General features: G+C 39.2%; 2 protein-coding genes and 1 long non-coding RNA gene across 4 annotated transcripts; all 3 read left to right on the forward strand.

The window, feature by feature from the left end:
• Nucleotides 1-2,477: 2,477 nt before the first annotated feature.
• LOC125992068 (uncharacterized) lies at nt 2,478-3,964 on the forward strand. The gene is made up of 2 exons (XR_007489514.1): nt 2,478-2,819; nt 3,382-3,964. It is a non-coding gene; the product is annotated as an uncharacterized lncRNA (long non-coding RNA).
• Nucleotides 3,965-4,739: 775 nt separating this feature from the next.
• si:dkey-159a18.1 (sortilin) lies at nt 4,740-12,755 on the forward strand. The gene is made up of 20 exons (XM_049760587.2): nt 4,740-5,088; nt 5,868-5,930; nt 6,008-6,084; nt 6,146-6,242; nt 7,085-7,252; nt 7,393-7,466; nt 7,575-7,621; nt 7,735-7,871; nt 7,945-8,028; nt 8,927-8,987; nt 9,965-10,117; nt 10,192-10,289; nt 10,350-10,449; nt 10,508-10,682; nt 10,896-11,089; nt 11,161-11,353; nt 11,856-12,120; nt 12,181-12,287; nt 12,375-12,492; nt 12,577-12,755. The coding sequence occupies exons 1-20, from the start codon at nt 4,900-4,902 to the stop codon at nt 12,592-12,594; spliced, it is 2,418 nt and encodes an 805-aa protein (XP_049616544.1). The 5' UTR covers nt 4,740-4,899; the 3' UTR covers nt 12,595-12,755.
• A 178-nt stretch (nt 12,756-12,933) lies between these two features.
• Nucleotides 12,934-16,983, forward strand: fam3c (FAM3 metabolism regulating signaling molecule C). Of its 2 annotated transcripts, none has more exons than XM_049760649.1 (10): nt 12,934-13,209; nt 13,688-13,724; nt 13,828-13,932; nt 14,747-14,773; nt 14,852-14,975; nt 15,138-15,196; nt 15,688-15,738; nt 16,055-16,139; nt 16,213-16,339; nt 16,581-16,983. In XM_049760649.1, exons 2-10 carry the CDS (start codon nt 13,709-13,711, stop codon nt 16,668-16,670), a joined length of 684 nt encoding a protein of 227 aa, XP_049616606.1. In that variant the 5' UTR covers nt 12,934-13,209; nt 13,688-13,708; the 3' UTR covers nt 16,671-16,983. The 2 variants fall into 2 exon arrangements, with proteins under 2 accessions (XP_049616606.1, XP_049616607.1); XM_049760650.2 differs by having other exon boundaries at nt 12,936-13,209; nt 14,855-14,975.
• Nucleotides 16,984-17,530: the final 547 nt, after the last annotated feature.

Below are 17,530 nucleotides of genomic sequence, written 5' to 3' on the forward strand. Positions count from 1 at the left end.
GAGAGTGTGAAACCATCTAATCCAGACAAAGAGGATTTCACGGCGAACCTTTTTTTTTATACAGTGATCCCTATATTCAGTCACATGACCCTCCCCCCCAAGTGGCCTTCATGTTCAACCTTCAAACAACAGACATGTGCAACCTCGGCATTGTCGGTTATTGTAACTAACTACTACCAGGTGACAGTGACAGTTAAGATGTAAAATCCTCTTAAAGCCCTTCACCACATGCTAACGTACAAGACCTACCTTTCATGTCACGTGACATGAAAAGGCAGGGCGTCACATGCAAACGAAATGGGGGACCAGCCGGCCTCAATGAAAGCGAGTGCACGCTATGAATTTGTTCTAATGGCCGTCATGTGTGCAGCAGTGTGGACGCGGTCACGAGGAGGGAGCCATGCCAACGAACCTTTTTAGAACTGTACACACTGGGCTTATTCAAAACTGGAGGTAAAAAAAAATATTATTACATCCATCCATCCATCCATCCATCCATCCATCCATCCATCCATCCATCCATCCATCCATCCATCCATCCATCCATCCATCCATCCATTTTCGGGGGTCGCAGGAGTGCTGGAGCCTATCACAGCAGTCATCGGGCAGTAGGCGGGGGACACCCTGAACCGGTTGCTAGCCAATCGCTGGGCACTCAGAGACGAGCAACCATCCGCACTCGCACTCACACCTCGGGGCGATTTAAAATGCTCAATCGGCCTACCAAGCAAGTTTTGGGGATGTGGGAGGAAACCGGAGTGCCCACGCGGGCACAGGGAGAACATGCAAACTCCACATAGGGAGGGCTGGAAGTGGAATCAAACCCACACCCTCCTCATTGTGAGGCGGAGCTGCTTACCAGTGGCCCACCGTGCTGCCTTTCATGTGTTTTGTTTTGAACTATTTTGGGGAATTTAAAATTCCATTATTAATTACAGCATTTATTTAAGTCGCTGTCACAATTTACTATTTTTAAACTCGATACTTTTCTCGATTATTCTATCAATTAATCGAATAATCAGATACAATTTTATTTGCATTAAAGTGAATTAAAACATCACTCATGAAAAGGCTGAGCAGTGTGGTTATTCTACAGTTTTAGGGGAACTTGTTAAGCATATTAAATTCTATAATTCACATGATTACACGTGCTCAATTGAATGAGATAAAACAACCACACAACTGAAACATACTGTACATTAATACCTCAAAAGAAACATGTTTAGAAAACTACATATTAACAATATTAAATCTATTTTTAAATGATACCACCAGACATTCAAAGAGCTAGTAGATTATTATTACATTAAATTTATTTTTAGTTCATTAATTGTATCTCAAAATGTCAGAATTTTCAATTACATCTTAGCATTATTGTATAAAGACATGTTTGTCTCACTATAAGTCTTTTTAACTAAAGATTAAAATAAGTCATTAGGTCTTCACTCAAAACAAAAATTAATTGAAAGATTAATTTTATTTTTAATGTTTTTATTCTACCTTTATTAGACTGATGTAATTTGCATTTTTCACTCGACTTCGACAGTAGTGCGTGGATAATTGTTATATTTCCCTGTCCGACAATGTGTGTCATTACACCAAACAGCAGTTAATTCAGGTACTGTCATGGTGAGATGTGAGCTAAAGACACTGTAACTACTAAATTCAAATTGAGCTCCAGCATGGCTTTTGCTGTGTCATTCCAATGCAGAACACGAGGTTTTAATTTGTACTCTTTTTTTTTTTCAGTCTGAATGCTTGGCCATCCTCCAGCTGCTGCAGCAAAAACTCTGGGACAAGTTTCACAAAGCCTGCTTGCGAAACTTCACTGACTGTTTTTGATGTTATTATGAAAAACAGGAAGCAGAGAGAAACATTGCCGAGTTGTTTTTAATTCATCTCAACTGTTGCAATGCAAGTAATACCTTTGTGCTGAGTAGATATTATGGCTCATCAAATAATATGACACACTCTTTTAGGACACAATAGTTAAAATTTAGATTTATGATGTCTCTACTATAAACATGAGCATTTAATTGTATGTACAGTATGTGAATTACATGAAACCATCAACCCAACTTTGAAGACAAACGTGTAAAGGGAAAATCCGAAACATGCACATAAGTGATGTTTCAGAAGTCCAGGTTAAATTTTGTACAGTATTTGTTATGGCATAATAAATACTGTATATATTACAGCATAACAGTTATGCGATGAATAAAGTCTTGAAGAAGCATTTTAAAAGTGTTTTAGACATAGTGAAATGTTTTCTACAACACCATGACTTACCCGGACGGAATAATGATGACTAGTTAGTTTGTGGGGTTGTATTTTTCACAGCTGACATTTTTGGGAAAGTCCACAACGTGCATGAGAACAAATAAGGAACCACTCCCCTTTTGACAAATCGATACAGTAACTCAAGTGGACGAGGGATTGGAGGCATGTAAGACTTGAGCGACGACATTAAGGTTATTGATGTGTATATTTTCCATAATGTTTATTGGTAGTTTTATACGTCAGAGAAGGATATAAAAAGGCGTGCAAAGTTAAAAAATATATATTATACTGTAAATTTCCTTGAACCGGAAATAGCCTCTGTCTGCTTGCCTCTTCCACGCTCCTCAACGACGTGCGAGCAGGGGAATGAGATAGCCAGCTCTTAAGTAAATTACCACTTTTATTTAAGAGACAAATTCAAAGACACTTACATTTTGTAATAACTTAATACCCGCTAGAACCTTAGCTGGTCTCGGCTTCTTGTTGTTGGAAACCTTCGAAAGCCTTTGCGACACGCATGTAAAGAAACAAGACGCACAGTGAGTTTTTCCCAATTTATCAAACCGTCGCAAACATTTGTGGGTTTTAAAGATGAATTAAAATGTCACGCGAATGTGTTCTTTTTTCCTTTTTGTAATTTACGTCCACGTTTTGCAAATACGGCGCAGTCAAGCTGCTGGTGCGTTCAAGTACTCTCATAGAACGACTATGTAGCGCCAATTTGAATTGTTTCGTGATGTAATTTGGAACCTTGTACGTAATGTGTGCTTGTTTATACACAAAGAAAAGGAGTTTAGTATCAAGTTGATAAGCAATAAATGTGTATCGGTTATTACATGAAGCAAGTAGCGTGTATTTCACGCATTAGTTGGGGTATTTCCTATCAATTTTAAACGCACCATTAATAATTTTTTTCCCCTGCCGAAGTGACTTCTCTAAATACATATACGCAGTAAAGTTTTGTTTCTGATCCGTTTGTATTGTATTTATTATTTAGACACAGTTGACCTCATACATTTGCAAACACTGTAAGACTGACTGATGACGGAACAGATAAAAACATATATTCATGTATTGTAAATCATATATTCCATAACACAGGGTTGTTGTTGCTCACTTGGTGCCATGGTTCCAGCTGTTCTGAAGCTCTACTTCCTCGGGACCATTATGACCATCTTCGCTTTCATCTTCAGCCTGGCTGACTCGTTTGGTGGCCTGATGTACGTCCAGGACCGCCGCTGGATGCTGGAGACAGAAAGAGGCCCTCCGCTAAAGCATCATGCAGGGGCCTCTGTGACCTTTCACGTGGACTGATGAGACAGGGCCAAAAATGGCTGATGGATGGATGGATGCACTTTGTGGAACCGTGGCAGCTTTAAAAATGTGACAGGAATGCACTGTTGCTGAGCCAAAGACAGAATTGTACTGTAATGTAGATGATAAGTGGCTGCAAGCAGCATGGGGGAATGATTTCAGGATCAATATTTTTGATGTGTCTCATAATTTAAAAAAACAATCCTAACTAATGTAAACTGAAATGGCTGGCAACCCTGCCAAGGGTTTACTTGTGTGTGCAGCGTTAAAATGTACGCCTGTGATGAGCTACATTGTCAGTTTGTCACATAACAAAGTGAACAGTATAAACTTGTGAAATCTAAATAAAACGGCATCACAAACAAAACAAGTGATTTCATTCTCAAACACGTTTTGCTTTTGATTAATTGTTTGTCTGCTTTTAGGATATAAACATCCTTTCAATAGAAACTTGACCTCAAACTTTATATAGATAGGTGCTGTTTGAATGATGATGTAATCAAAGAGAGGTCTGATAGCTGGATCTTACGCAAATGGCAGCTGAGTTCTATCAATAACATTTACTTTGTCTCTTTTGGAGTCTAAACGTTACATCATCACCTACATCGTATTTTTAAACATAAAAGGCAGTGGAAGGCAAACTAGTTCTCGGAGGCCATGCAGATGAGGTTAAACATAAATGTCACTTAATGTAAAACACGGAAACAGGTTTTGGAAAAATTGCAATTTGTAATTCATTTTATTATAACAAATCAAGAAAATAATTTAATAAAAATTGTGAACTTTAAATACTATTTAGCGTATCTATTATACGAATAGCTTTATTTGAAGCCATTCTAGATAATATTTAAAAATGAATATGAATACAGAGGGATACTTAAAATGTCCCGTCTCTAAACAGCACCTCTGTGTGGCCCGTTTTATCTACTACACCTACAGCTAATCAAGGTGGGACTGAGGTTTACAAAAGATGAAACTTGCTTTAAATTGTCCCGCGTGTGCATTGTTCACGATTAATACTGTGTTAAGAAGTCAAATGGTTTCCCCGGCTGGTGGAGCCCACATATGTGTCCTTTAAGGTCGGTCACACGGGGCCTTTGTGTGCAAAATGGCCCACAGCGTAAGTCTGATGTGAGGGAGATGCGGGCTTTAACACCTGCACCGCGGAGGACGCAGCACTTTTCATGTTAATGAGCCGTCCCCTCTCCACTTCCACACCTTTTGCCGCTCCCCGACCACTCAGAGCACACGCATCCCGCCCGCGGATACCTCCACAGGGGCTTCCGAGCGGTTACAGCACCGGTCATGATCTGGAGGCGAATTGTGGCTTTCTGCGTTCTGCTCCATTTCGGGGCCGAAGCGCGCACTCGCACGCGGAGGGGCGCCGCTACCTCCGCGGGTGCCTCGAGGGCTCCCAGGGGTCCTGCCTTCGAGTCTTGCCGAGTCAGCCTGACCCCAGCCGAGCATCGAGTTCTGGACGACAACACTCACGAGGTGAGGTGTTACTTATACATGTTCTTTTTCACGAATGAGATCAAAGTCCATAGTCTCCTATTATTGAAAAGCAGCGGTTCTCAAGCTAAGGGTCGTGGTCTATTTTGTGGTCTTCTGATGGTTTTCATTGTGGGTCGAGTAAAATTGTGTAAATTTACCTTATTTAATCAATAACCTTGAAATTAATCAGTTTTATGCTTGAAATAAACAAGGTTTTCCCCTTATAGGTACTTTATATGCGCAGGCTCATATCAATAAATGGGAATATTGTTATTGGTCAACCTTAATTAGAAATTAGAAAATTACGTAAATTAATTGAAAATGGAAACTACTTCTCAGACTTTCAAGTCCTACCAAATTCCAGTCATAAAAATCATTTTGATCTTCTGTTGTGTATGTTATGCCATTTTAAAAAAGGTTCACTGTAGATGTATGTGGCCTGCGGTTGTTTCTACATATGCTTTACGAAGGAAGTTGGGTCATACTGTATACAAGTCTTAGTTTTTGAATACACAATTGAATTAAAATTTCCCATGAGATTGTAATTTATTGACATACAATATACATCAATAGATAATGAAATCATCATTCATTATGGTACAATACATGCTTTGCTCATTTTATTTTTGTTGCTGTTTCATCCCAAACTTTTCTTGTATTTAATTAATAACTTTTATGCATTTGCAATAATTATGATATACAAAGTAAAGGAATGCCAATACAGTGAAATAGGTTTTAAATGCAGTTAGACAGCTAATTTGGTGTGGTTTTGCTTTCAGACAGGCTTTAATGGCGACGACGGCTCCTATGTGATTCTCACGTGGGTCGGTGATGGTACTGGGGTGAGTGTTGCAACAAAACATCACTACTATACAATTACATAGACAACAGTATCATAAGCACAGTTGCATCTTTCTAGGTCATTTTGGTGTTGTCCACAATCAGCGCTCCCATAGACACGTTCCTCGAGGGTGGCTCCTCGCGTCTTTACCGAAGGTGAGTTGCAAATAATATGCCATGCTAATGCATTACTGTCCAATCCTATCTTCCTTTCCAGTACGGATTACGGCAAGTCCTTCCACGACATCTCGCAGAACATCAACCATACGTTCATCAAAGAAGAGTTTGGAGTCAGCGTTGGACCAGGGGGTTCTGTGAGTTTTCTTTTAGTCACATTCACACACGCACACTGTCATATATCGAACTCATGGTGCCTGCACATAAGACATGTGAGTGTACCACTACACCATCAGCCGTCCCGGAAGTTCTGTGAGTTGAAAGTCATGTGCTAACTGCTGAATGCTAGTAGATGCTGGCATGTTAGTAGTGGCAATGTTCCTCCAAAGAAAATGGTATTTGTTGTTTTCAGATTATATTAGGACAACTACAACTGTCACTATTGAATATTAAATTATTTGATCAATTATTCCATTGATTAATTGAATAAGCAAATATAATTTTACTTGCATTAAAGTACGTTTGAAAACATTTTGCTCCGATTACTGTTTAGATTATTTTTCTTTATTTGATATTTTTTAGTGATTTAAAAAAAAGCAATATCATACAAGAAAAAGTGATGGTCATTGTTTTCCAAAGTGAAAGCAGATGTTTGCCAATTTCTTCTTGTGAGTAAACACAAAAGATAAACAAGTCTCTGTTCTTGAAGTACTAGATAAATTAAAGTATTATCACTTTTGAGAATCTGAAATCAGAACATTTGGACAATCTTTAGTATATCTCTAAACAATAAATTGATTAATTAAGGTACAAGGCGATTCATTTGGTAATTGACTTCTTGTCGATTAGTCAATTTCGAAATACTTTGGTTGGTCTTCTTTGCGATTTTGTTGGTTAGCATGGTTCTTTGGCCCAGAGCCCCATTTCAGCCGCACAAAAATGGCTCTCAGCCTGCCAATTTTAATTAAGTGCTATCAAGTGCTTCACAACTCTGTCTTCAAAGCTCCCATTCCCATAACTGTATGTATGACTGAAACAGGTGATATTAACCGCTGACACACCCGTGGTGGACCATCCGGGCGGCATCATTTTCACCTCAACAGATGCCGGTGCCACCTTTCGCTTCATTCAGCTCCCCTTCCACCTGGCTCAGCCTATCACCTACCACTTCCTCAATCCCGATCTGCTGGTGGCGCTTAGCATCGACGTGAGTCACACACACGTTTGATCTACTTTTTTTTTTTTTTAAAAGTGCAGACAATGTTATTGCAAGCACACTCATGACATGTCACGCCTTTGGGAGAAGAGGGTAAACACAACCAGTGTGTTCCTGTTCCTGACTTCCAGGGCGCTCTGTGGCTCTCGCTGGACTTTGGCACCGCATGGAATAAAGTGCATGATGGAGTGCATTCTTTCTCATGGTGAGAATCAACAGGATGTGACACACAAAACCACAGTTTCAAAGACATGAGACACCATTTTTAGATTTGATTCATATTGAAAGTCTAATTTTTAGACTCTTTCTTTAGGGGAGCTGGCATCAATTTGTTCTTCAGTTCCAGCAAAGCAGACACAAGTAAGAGTGCAAAATTTACAGGTGTAAATAATTTGTCCAGTCCAACTGGATCTTTAAAAAAAAAAAAATCTCCATAATATTTATCAAGTAAATTTGGTCTCCTGTTGTTGTAGTGGATGCAGAAGAGAGAGGCGATCTGCAGCTGAAGAGGACCAAAGACCTCGGGAAGACATTCACCGTCATCCACGAAGATGTCTACAGTTTTGGCTACATTGGAGCTTTTCTCTTCTTCTCGGTCATGGAAGATACGGTGAAACATCTTCAAATAACACACTGCTATCGATAATGCTATCAGATGACATTTGTGTTGTATTTCCTGCCAGCGATCTCCAAGGGTCATGTATTTCTCATCCGACCAAGGAGACTCCTTCAGTCGAGCGCTACTCCCATCGGCGTCCACAGAACAGGTAAGAATTTCATAACTTTCCTAACTAAACCATATTTATAATCTTGTTTCAGTTACAAATAAAAAAAGGAAGCCAAGTGAGGAAAAAAAGGTCACATTCAGGTTTTCAGCAAAAAAGGCTAACATTACTAGCAGCTAACATTATTTTGATGAATAAACCTTAAAGATAATGGATAATGCTCCTTGACTAAGATACTGACTAACAATGACTACTAACTATCTTAACGTCTCTATTTACGGTTCTCGTGTTTGGGATAGAATTAGCCTTTAGATTTTTAGCCTTTAGAATACTTCTTTACTGATTTATATCTTAATTATCTTTTGTTACTGAGTTCACTTTGGACAACTTGACTGAAGTGCTTGTCTTAGAAACTAGACGCTAATGGGACACGTATACCCAACGTTAGCATAGCATTGTTGTTCAATGAAAACCATTTATTCTCAAATGTGAGCATGTACAAATCAAATTCATTCAGTTCAGGGGTACAATTACCCTACATTTTTCAGCTACATTGGAACATTACCAAATGCAGCTCGCACAATTTGTTGAAATTTGATAACATAAAGCAGATTTAAAACACAATCACACACCTTTTAATCAGATTTAGCTCCTTATAGCTGTTGATTAAACTGATGACAGTTCCAATAATGACCTTTTCCTTTTCAACACAGTTAGTGGTGAATTAAAGTAAACAAACAAACAAACAAACAAACAAACAAACAAACAAACAAACAAACAAACAAACAAACAAACAAACAAACAAACACGCATTAATAAATAAATAAATAAATAAATAAATAAATAAATACATAAATACATAAATAAATAAATTTGACAACCCAAAACAAGTCAAACATATTCTCATGCCTCCTCCATCCTCATTTGTATGTGTTTACAGTTTTACTCCATCTTGGACGGAGACGAGGACATGCTCTTTATGCATGTGGACAATCCGGGAGGTAAAAACAAAGATGAAAATAACTAAAAACCTGGCACAAAAACTGTTTTTTCTTTGTTGTAATGGAAATACTCAACAGCAAATACTGAACTGGTTTCACGGGTTCTGGCTGCTGCTGACAAATCATTTCATCATACTCGTTGTGTTTGCCCAGCTGGACAATATTTTCTTTCACCACTTTCCTTTCCCATCAAGCCTTTTCCCCCTCTTCTTAACATCTCCTGTCTCCTAAAAAGCCACAATTCCCTCATTTAAAAAAAAAATTCTGGTATTAAGTTGACAGGACTTCAGATAAATCAAGGGAGATTAGATCTTTTGTCGCCAGCAGTGGGCAGGAGATTTAGCTTGCGCCTGCAAAAGGCTGACAAACATATCTGGAGATCAGGGTGTATCACAAGAACACACACAAACACACTCTCAATGTGTTTGTGGTCTGTTTCAGCTGACCTTGTCCTTTATGACTGTACATGACAGATTTAAGACTTGACATCTATTTTTTTAGTAAAGTTTTAAACCAACAGCCAAACATACACAATTGGAAATGGGTAACAGTTTTTCGACTTTTGCAAAAGTCAAGATGTAATTGCTCAAGGATTCTCGAACCAAGAATAACCTTTATGGAGGTTAGATTTATGACCTTTACACTAGTTGTTGTTAGAAACACACCTAATTCAAATTTTCATGATCCTGATTAATTGGATCAGATGTGTTTAAAGCGATAAAACTCTAAAATATGCGGATTTGAGGACTCAAGTTTGATACCCCTGGGCTAGATTTATAACTTAAACCATTAACCCCTTCATTCCCAATGACAACTATAGACGTCTAAGATCTATTTTAACTGGGTTGGCAGTGAATGAGTTAAGACAAACACACTGCAATGTTACACTATTGAGGGGTTAATTGTGGTAAATTTTTGGACTCTCAAGGGTTTTCAGGACACAGACAAAAATCATACATGATTGTAAACTCCCGTAGACACCTACTTTGGGACCATGTACACATCAGATGACCGTGGCATCCTTTTCTCCAAATCCCTTGAGCGCCACTTGTTCGACGGGCAACGAAAAAGCGATTTCCGAAACATCACATCACTCCGCGGCGTGTACCTCACCAACAAACTGGACAAAGGTTAGGCGAGTCGGTTCCGGTGTCGTGTTGGACACGGTGTCAGAGATTTGATTTGTTTTCATTTGCTGTTTCAGATGGGCGAATCAGATCTGTCATTTCATTTAATCGGGGAGGAACGTGGCATCGGATTTCCAAACCGTTGAATGTGGAATGTGGCGAGGAAGTGAAGAATGTGCGTTGAATGCGGTTCAATTGCGTTTATATTTGTCTAACCTATCACTGTTTTTCACAGTGCAACCTTCATATTCACGGAGAACACAGTCGCATTAATCACATCGTTCCAATGCTTCTCATGTCTGACCCCACTGCTGTCGGCCTGGTCATCGCACATGGTAACAGTCACAATTTGTTTTTTGATTCGGGTGTATGTACAACTCCCTTGTGGTTTAGGTTCCGTGGGTGACTGCCTGTCATCATGGCAGTATCCAGATGTGTTTGTGTCGTCTGATGGGGGTTACAACTGGAGGGGCACGCTGAGGGGTCCCCACCATTACAGTATACTGGATTCTGGCGGCCTCATTGTAGCTGTGGAGGCCCGACGTGATGGAAAAATCAAGACGATCAAGTACGAAACAGGCTTATTGTTGTTGACTTCTGCTCTTGTTGGTCATCCACAAACTTCATTCCATTTTAGTTGGCAGGTCCCCAACATAGGTTCCCAAAAGGTTTCATTATTGTGGTCCTATTTATTGTCTACAGGTTCTAAACCAGCTTCCAAGTGGCGATACTCGTGTTTTATTCACACCTCTTGAGATAAACTTTTCTGGTTGTGCCTCAGGTTCTCAACAGACGAAGGCCAATGCTGGAAGTCGTACAACTTCACTGAGCAGCCCCTCTTCTTCGCTGGCCTGGCTTCTGAACCAGGCACCAAGGCCATGAGCGTCAGCGTATGGGGCTTCCGTCCCGAGGATGATAACCAGCCCATGTGGGTGGCGATTACCATCGACTTCCAGAGCCTCATCACAAGAGAGTGTGGGTGGAAATATTAACTTAACTCTTACGCGGATCCTCCCTGACTTGAGATTCTGATATCATTCCTTAAGGTGATGATCAGGATTATGAGGAGTGGTTGGCGCACTCAACAATGGGAGGTGCTTTGGAGAGGGATGGCTGCATCTTGGGTGTCAAGGAAATATACCGGAGACGGAAGAAACAAGCCGTGTGTCGTAACGGTCGCGGCTATGTCACGATAAAGAAGGAAAGTCCCTGTCTGTGCACCAAAGAAGATTTTTTGTGGTGAGGACATCAAATCGCAACATATGGATTCATTCAGTAGCAAACTAGGGCTGTCACGATCGAATATTTTTAGAATCGATTATTCTATCGATTAGTCTATCGATTATTTGAATAATCGGGTATAATTTTATTTGCGATAACGTGTGTGAATAAAAACTCATTGTCCCTCTGCCGATAAGTATTTATTAACAATTATTTGTTTATTTTGTATTATTTAGTGATTGAAAAACAGTTAAGCAATATTACACAAGACGCAGTAAATGCAGATGTAAATGTCTTCTTTTGAGTAAACACAAATGATAAACCAGTCTCTTTTCATGAAGGACTAGAGAAATTACAGAATTATTACTCTTGAGAACCTGAAATCAAGATTTGGACAATCTTTAGTTGAAAATGTAACGACTTGATTATTAAAATACGAGGCGATTAATTTGATAATTGATTTGGTGTCGATTAATTGATTAGTTTTGTCACCATTTTAACAAGCTACCCTTTGAAACAGTGACTATGGCTATCAGCATCATGAGAACACATCAGAGTGTGTACGGCAGCCCGACCTGCACAACAAAACCTTGGAAATGTGCTTGAATGGAGAAGAGGATGAGCTCCTGACGACGGGCTATCGCAAGGTCCCGAGTGACCGCTGTGAGGGGGGATTTTCTTCTCAGTTAGTGGTCCAGACTGTCATCAGACCTTGTGGTGTCAAACCCAATCTTGATTCAGCTGCCCCACATCCCACTGCACCAGTGACACACTTTGATACACCGGTGAGTAGCTTTGAAATCCAAAAACTCAAAACACCTTTATACCTTTTATTGTGTTTCCAGCAAGAGAGGATGGTGCTGATATTGGTGTGCGCTGGCGCAGGCATCATTGTCCTAGCCGCTATCGTTTCTGCTCTGGTTGCCATCAGAAGAGGAGTTTATCAGTACAGGTGAGCTAAGCGGTTGTACATTCGGGACACGTTCAAAGATTTTCAGAGCATTTTTGCTGACTATTGTTTCACACTGCCACCCTGCAGGGCACCAGAGTATCGCTTCTCCAACCTCCAGATTCAAGATGATCGCAATGCAGCCACATGGGACCTTGAAAGTGCCAACAGCAGCAATGGAACGGCCTGTCCTCGGGATTCAGATAATGTAATCATCACTCGCATTAAATAAATAAATATTTTTTTGTTGTTGGAATTTTAAAATGATTTAGCAATGATGTCTTTTTTCCAGCAAAATCTTCTGCAATGAAACCCATTTTGGACTGACACTAGAGTGGATTTAAAGAGCTGTGACAAAATGAAATAACTTTATTTATTGACATTCATTTGTTTGATATGCTTCACTCCAGCCTTGATTTGTACATGTTTCATTTGAATATCATTACATGTGGATGCTACTCTTGTTTTATAATGTTTTTTATTATTAAATTAATAATTCACAATATAAGTTATATAAAGAAAATGGGCTGTTTCTTTATTCTTTGTTGTTTGAAAGCTTTGCTTGTTGTTTGATGAAAGTACCAAGTGAGGTCGCTACAGGGTAGCAGACCTCTTGATTGAACAAAGAAGAACAATTCCGGAAGTAAAAAAAGATCATGTCTTAAGTATGGTGCTTACTATAGCAATAATAATTAAAAAAAAACTTTCAAACAAGTAAGCCAATTATTATCTTACCACATTTATCGTAACAACCTCTAGGCTTGTTCATTTTTTTGTTTTAAAAAAGTAAACACACGTCTAGTATTTCCCGTTGCCACCTACGCTTCTTTTTTTGGGGGGGGGATCCAATGTGAGCAGCTCTGGTGTCACTTCTGGATTCGACAAACTGAACGTCTGCTTGTCACCGCCGTTATTTGTAAAACTGGTAAGACAACCAAAATTAATCAAATTGCTGTAATTGTCATTTGATCAGACTTGCAAATATCACTTTTAATTGCACTGTTAACTAACATCGACGAGAGTCCTTTGACGAACGTAACGAGGTCGTGTCTATACTTTTCTAAGGTACCAACGTGTTAGTAATATATCAAAGAAACGTTATTTTAGAACTATATTAAAAAGTTCAAATTTGTCAAGATATCTGTTTGTGTTTTAAATGAAATTAGTAGCAATCAAGTGGCACTCCGAAAGAGGACCAACTTTTGGTAGCAGCTCGCCAACAGGAAGCAATGTTAAAAAACACTTAAGAAACGAGATGCTGCTAAGTATTAATATTTCTATAATGATTATACTTTTGGTAGCAGCTCGCTAACAGGAAGTGATCCTTAAAAAAACTATAGAAACTAGATGCTGCTAAGTATGAATTGATTGGTGACTATAATGATTTGTTTTGGACGTTTCAGGGTAGCTGAAGTTGACTGAACATGGTGCGAACTGGAGGTAAACCGCCAAGTTTAATGAAAAATAAAATCTATGATTTCCAACGTTCCGACAAGGGACACTGACAAAAGAAACTCTCAAACGTGGTTCTTTCTGTCCCCAGGTATTTTGAAGTTGGCAGCACTCATCTCCGCATGCATCATGGGCATCTATCTGGCGTTCCAGTTGCTGGAGATAAGGATGGAGTTCCGGCTGGGAAGCGTGATGGGTAAATGATAAGGAGCAGAGAAGCTGAGGATGCAAAATGCTCAGACCCAGTAGCGCCCCAAAGAGGGGGCCAGGGGTGAAAATTGCCATCCCTATAAATTGACTGGCCGCCCCACCCACCAGTATAGATTGTAGTAGCATCAGTTATGCAGTTCATCCCAAATGCAAAGCCGACCAGGCAAGATGTGCTTTTTTTTTTTTTTTAACTGTGTGCCTTTTGTAATGAAATTGATGGCTATACTAGTAACATTAAAGTGGAGAAATGTAAAGCAGCCCAAGCGACCACAACTAAAAATCCAGGGCTTTCCCCAGTAGTTGTTTTGTAAATGTACACTTATGCATTATATGTTATTTACACAGTGAAACATAATTATTGTGGAACTAATAATATTAAGTATACTTTTTAGTCTGAACATTAGATCAATGGTAGCTAACATTAAATATAAAACAATAAAATAAACTCAAGTATATGAGTAGGCATCTCCTTAACTCTCTGATAGTTTTCCACTGGCCAGGTTTCCAACTCAAGGCTTGAAAGCCAGAGCAGGCCCCGCCACATCAATTTATTCGGTCCACAAAAGCAAACTATGTGTATCAATTTTGTAAATTGTCTTCAGTTTTAAAACCATTAAGACGTTTCAAGCATTTTTTACCAATCACCATTTTAAACTAAATTTAATATTTGACAAAAACAATTTTTACTTACTTCTGATTTCATAACGAGTTATTCATCATTTTGGTGTGCTATCCCCCAAATCAGAAATTCTGAAAATTCACCATGTCTTTTTTGTACGTCTTGTTTTTTTGTCTTTTAGGCAAATCGGGTCCCTTGGAAGACAGCTGTAAGTATATTTTTTGTGGTTTGAATGCCAACCATTTGATCACTCAAAAAATCTGAAGGAAAATCTGCATTCGCCAAGCAGCCAAACGAGTTGGGCACAAGTGTGGACTTTCCAAGCCGTGTCCTGCCGGTCAGTTTGCCTTCAAGATGGCGAGTGGTGCAGCCAGCGTGGTTGGGCCCAAAATGTGCCTGGAAGACAAAATGTAGGTGACATTTTATGACTTCATTTGATTGTAAATGCAATACGTGTGTTTGATGAAGGTGTTGGAATGAGAAGGAAGTCAAATACTACTGAGAAACGAAATGAGAGTGGGCGTGCCCTCTTTAACACACATCTGATATCTCATCTACCTTGTTTTTTTTAGGCTCATGAGCGCCGTGAAGAACAACGTGGGACGAGGAATTAACATTGCGCTCGTCAACGGTAATGCCACAGCTTCATGTTTGAATACAAAATAATGCCGGCGACAGCGATGGATTGCATTCACTTTTCGATTCTCTTCACGGCATGGTTTTCATCAAAACACAGATTGTTAAATTACAGTCTGACCTTGGTTAGTTTACTGTTGAATGGCGAATGATCTTCACTGCCAAAATGGCTGCATTAATTCAAAATGGCAGAGTTTTGTCTTCTTGGGCAAGGCTTCTTTTAACTTTTGTGTGTCTACACATAACCAAATTTTATGATGTTTGTTCAAGTTCTGGCCTTGACTTGGTAGGATGTTATGTTTTACAAGTCGCTCAATTTTGCCACCATCTTTCGACAACACGCAATGACAAAAATGAGAATATTATTTATTTGCGCTATCCAACTGTCTAGCAATTAGACAAAATCTCCTGTGGGTATTCCTATATATTTATCTTCTTATTTATTTTCAGACATGACATCTTGAGACGTTCTTTGTTGTTACACAGGAAGAACTGGCGAGCTGAACAAAACAGACTTCTTCGACATGTGGGCAGGAAGTGAGCATCATATTACTACTTCACAGTAGGACTGTCACGATCGAATATTTTTAGAATTCTATTGATTGTAAATAGCAAATAAATACAAAAGATAATAAGTCTGCTTTCACAAAGTCTGTTTTCATGACTACATAAGTCAGAGAATAATTATTGTTGAGAGGCTGAAATTTGGACATTTAAGTTACACATTGACTAATTGATTATTAAAATAGTTAATTTTATAATTGATTGCTTGTCGAGTAATCGATTAATTTTGAAACCTCTACCTCAGAGATGAAAACATGAGCACAGAATAGTGTGTCACATTTCATCCTAGATGTGGCACCCCTCATTCAGTTCCTGAAGGGAATTGAGGATGGGACGGTGGTCATGATGGCTTCCTTCGACGATCCCTCCACCAAGTAGGGACATCAACTGTATTCACATCCATGAATCCCAACCTTTAATTGATAATTGATTATTTCTTTTTTTTAGGCTCAACGATGAAGCTCGGAAGTTGATTGCGGACTTGGGAAGCTCGGCTATTAACAACGTGGGATTCCGGGATAACTGGATCTTTGTTGGCGGGAAAGGGATCAAGACTAAGAGTCCATTTGAGCAGGTAGTGAGTGTGGGCAATCTGTTTAGCCAAAGCTTGTCTTGATGTTGGGAACACAAGTTTAGATGGACTCTGGTCTCAGAGAGAAAAACTCGAGTCCCATAAAACAAATTTAGAATAATTCAATATATTCCACTTAGAATAATTCAATATATTCCACAGCAAAGCAATCGCTAATTGTGATTTTTTATTTTTTTTTTTGCCAGTCAGAAGCCTGAACATTCGTTTGCCATGTTTGTTGCAGCACATCAAAAACAGCGCGGACACCAACAAGTTCGAGGGCTGGCCTGAAGTCCTAGAGATGGAAGGCTGCGTGCCTCGAAGGGAGGACTGACCCTCGTCTTCACTTGACCCATCCCGCCTTTTTTTGCCATCCTATCAGACTGTTTACCGCCAACAATCTTCTAAAGGGCTCGTGGTGAGAACATGCAGGTGGAGCTGATAACAAGGGATTTATCTGCTGGAATACCGTCATACCTTAATCCAGTTGTATTATTGTTATTATTACTGTTGCACTGTCTGTGTTGCCTGCTAACTCGCCTTCACCCTCAACCAAAATGTACCAACTTCACTGTGAACTATGTAAATATATTTTGTTGCGGAGAGTTTAATGAAAAAAATAATAAATCTGGTTTGTTTTTGTTGGATTGTTTTCTAAACGGTTGATGACTGAACTCTTCGAACTTGGTTGTTACACTTTAAACACATGATTAGATATTTCTGTAGATGTAATTGCCATGTACACTCAGGTAAATTTCCACACCAGCTTTATTAGCAAACGGTTTAAAAAAAAAAAAAGCCACAGAAGCTCCAATTGACAATGAATGACACCCAGGCCTACCAAATTATTTTTCCCGTTCAAAAAATTTAAATGAACGCCTTTCACATCAGTTTATCTACGTTTAGTGTTCAATGTTCCTAATTTTGTTAACTGTTATGTAATACATCGAGATGTCGCTAGGTTGCAGCAAAGTAACTTGACTGGATGCTGCATAAGTAAGCGTTTTCTTTATAATTTGACCGTGAGGGGTCGCCGAAGTAGCATTTATCTCTCAGCTTTGGTCATAATGTCATTTCCAACCATTAATCACGTTTCTAAGAAGATATCACACCTAACTACAATATATATACTTTTAGGGTAGAGAAAATATACGCGTGGGGGCAGTTTTATGGGTAAATTAGTTCAAATGAAGA

This window comes from Syngnathus scovelli, chromosome 22, assembly GCF_024217435.2.
Source record: "Syngnathus scovelli strain Florida chromosome 22, RoL_Ssco_1.2, whole genome shotgun sequence".
Taxonomy (NCBI): Eukaryota; Metazoa; Chordata; class Actinopteri; order Syngnathiformes; family Syngnathidae; genus Syngnathus; species Syngnathus scovelli.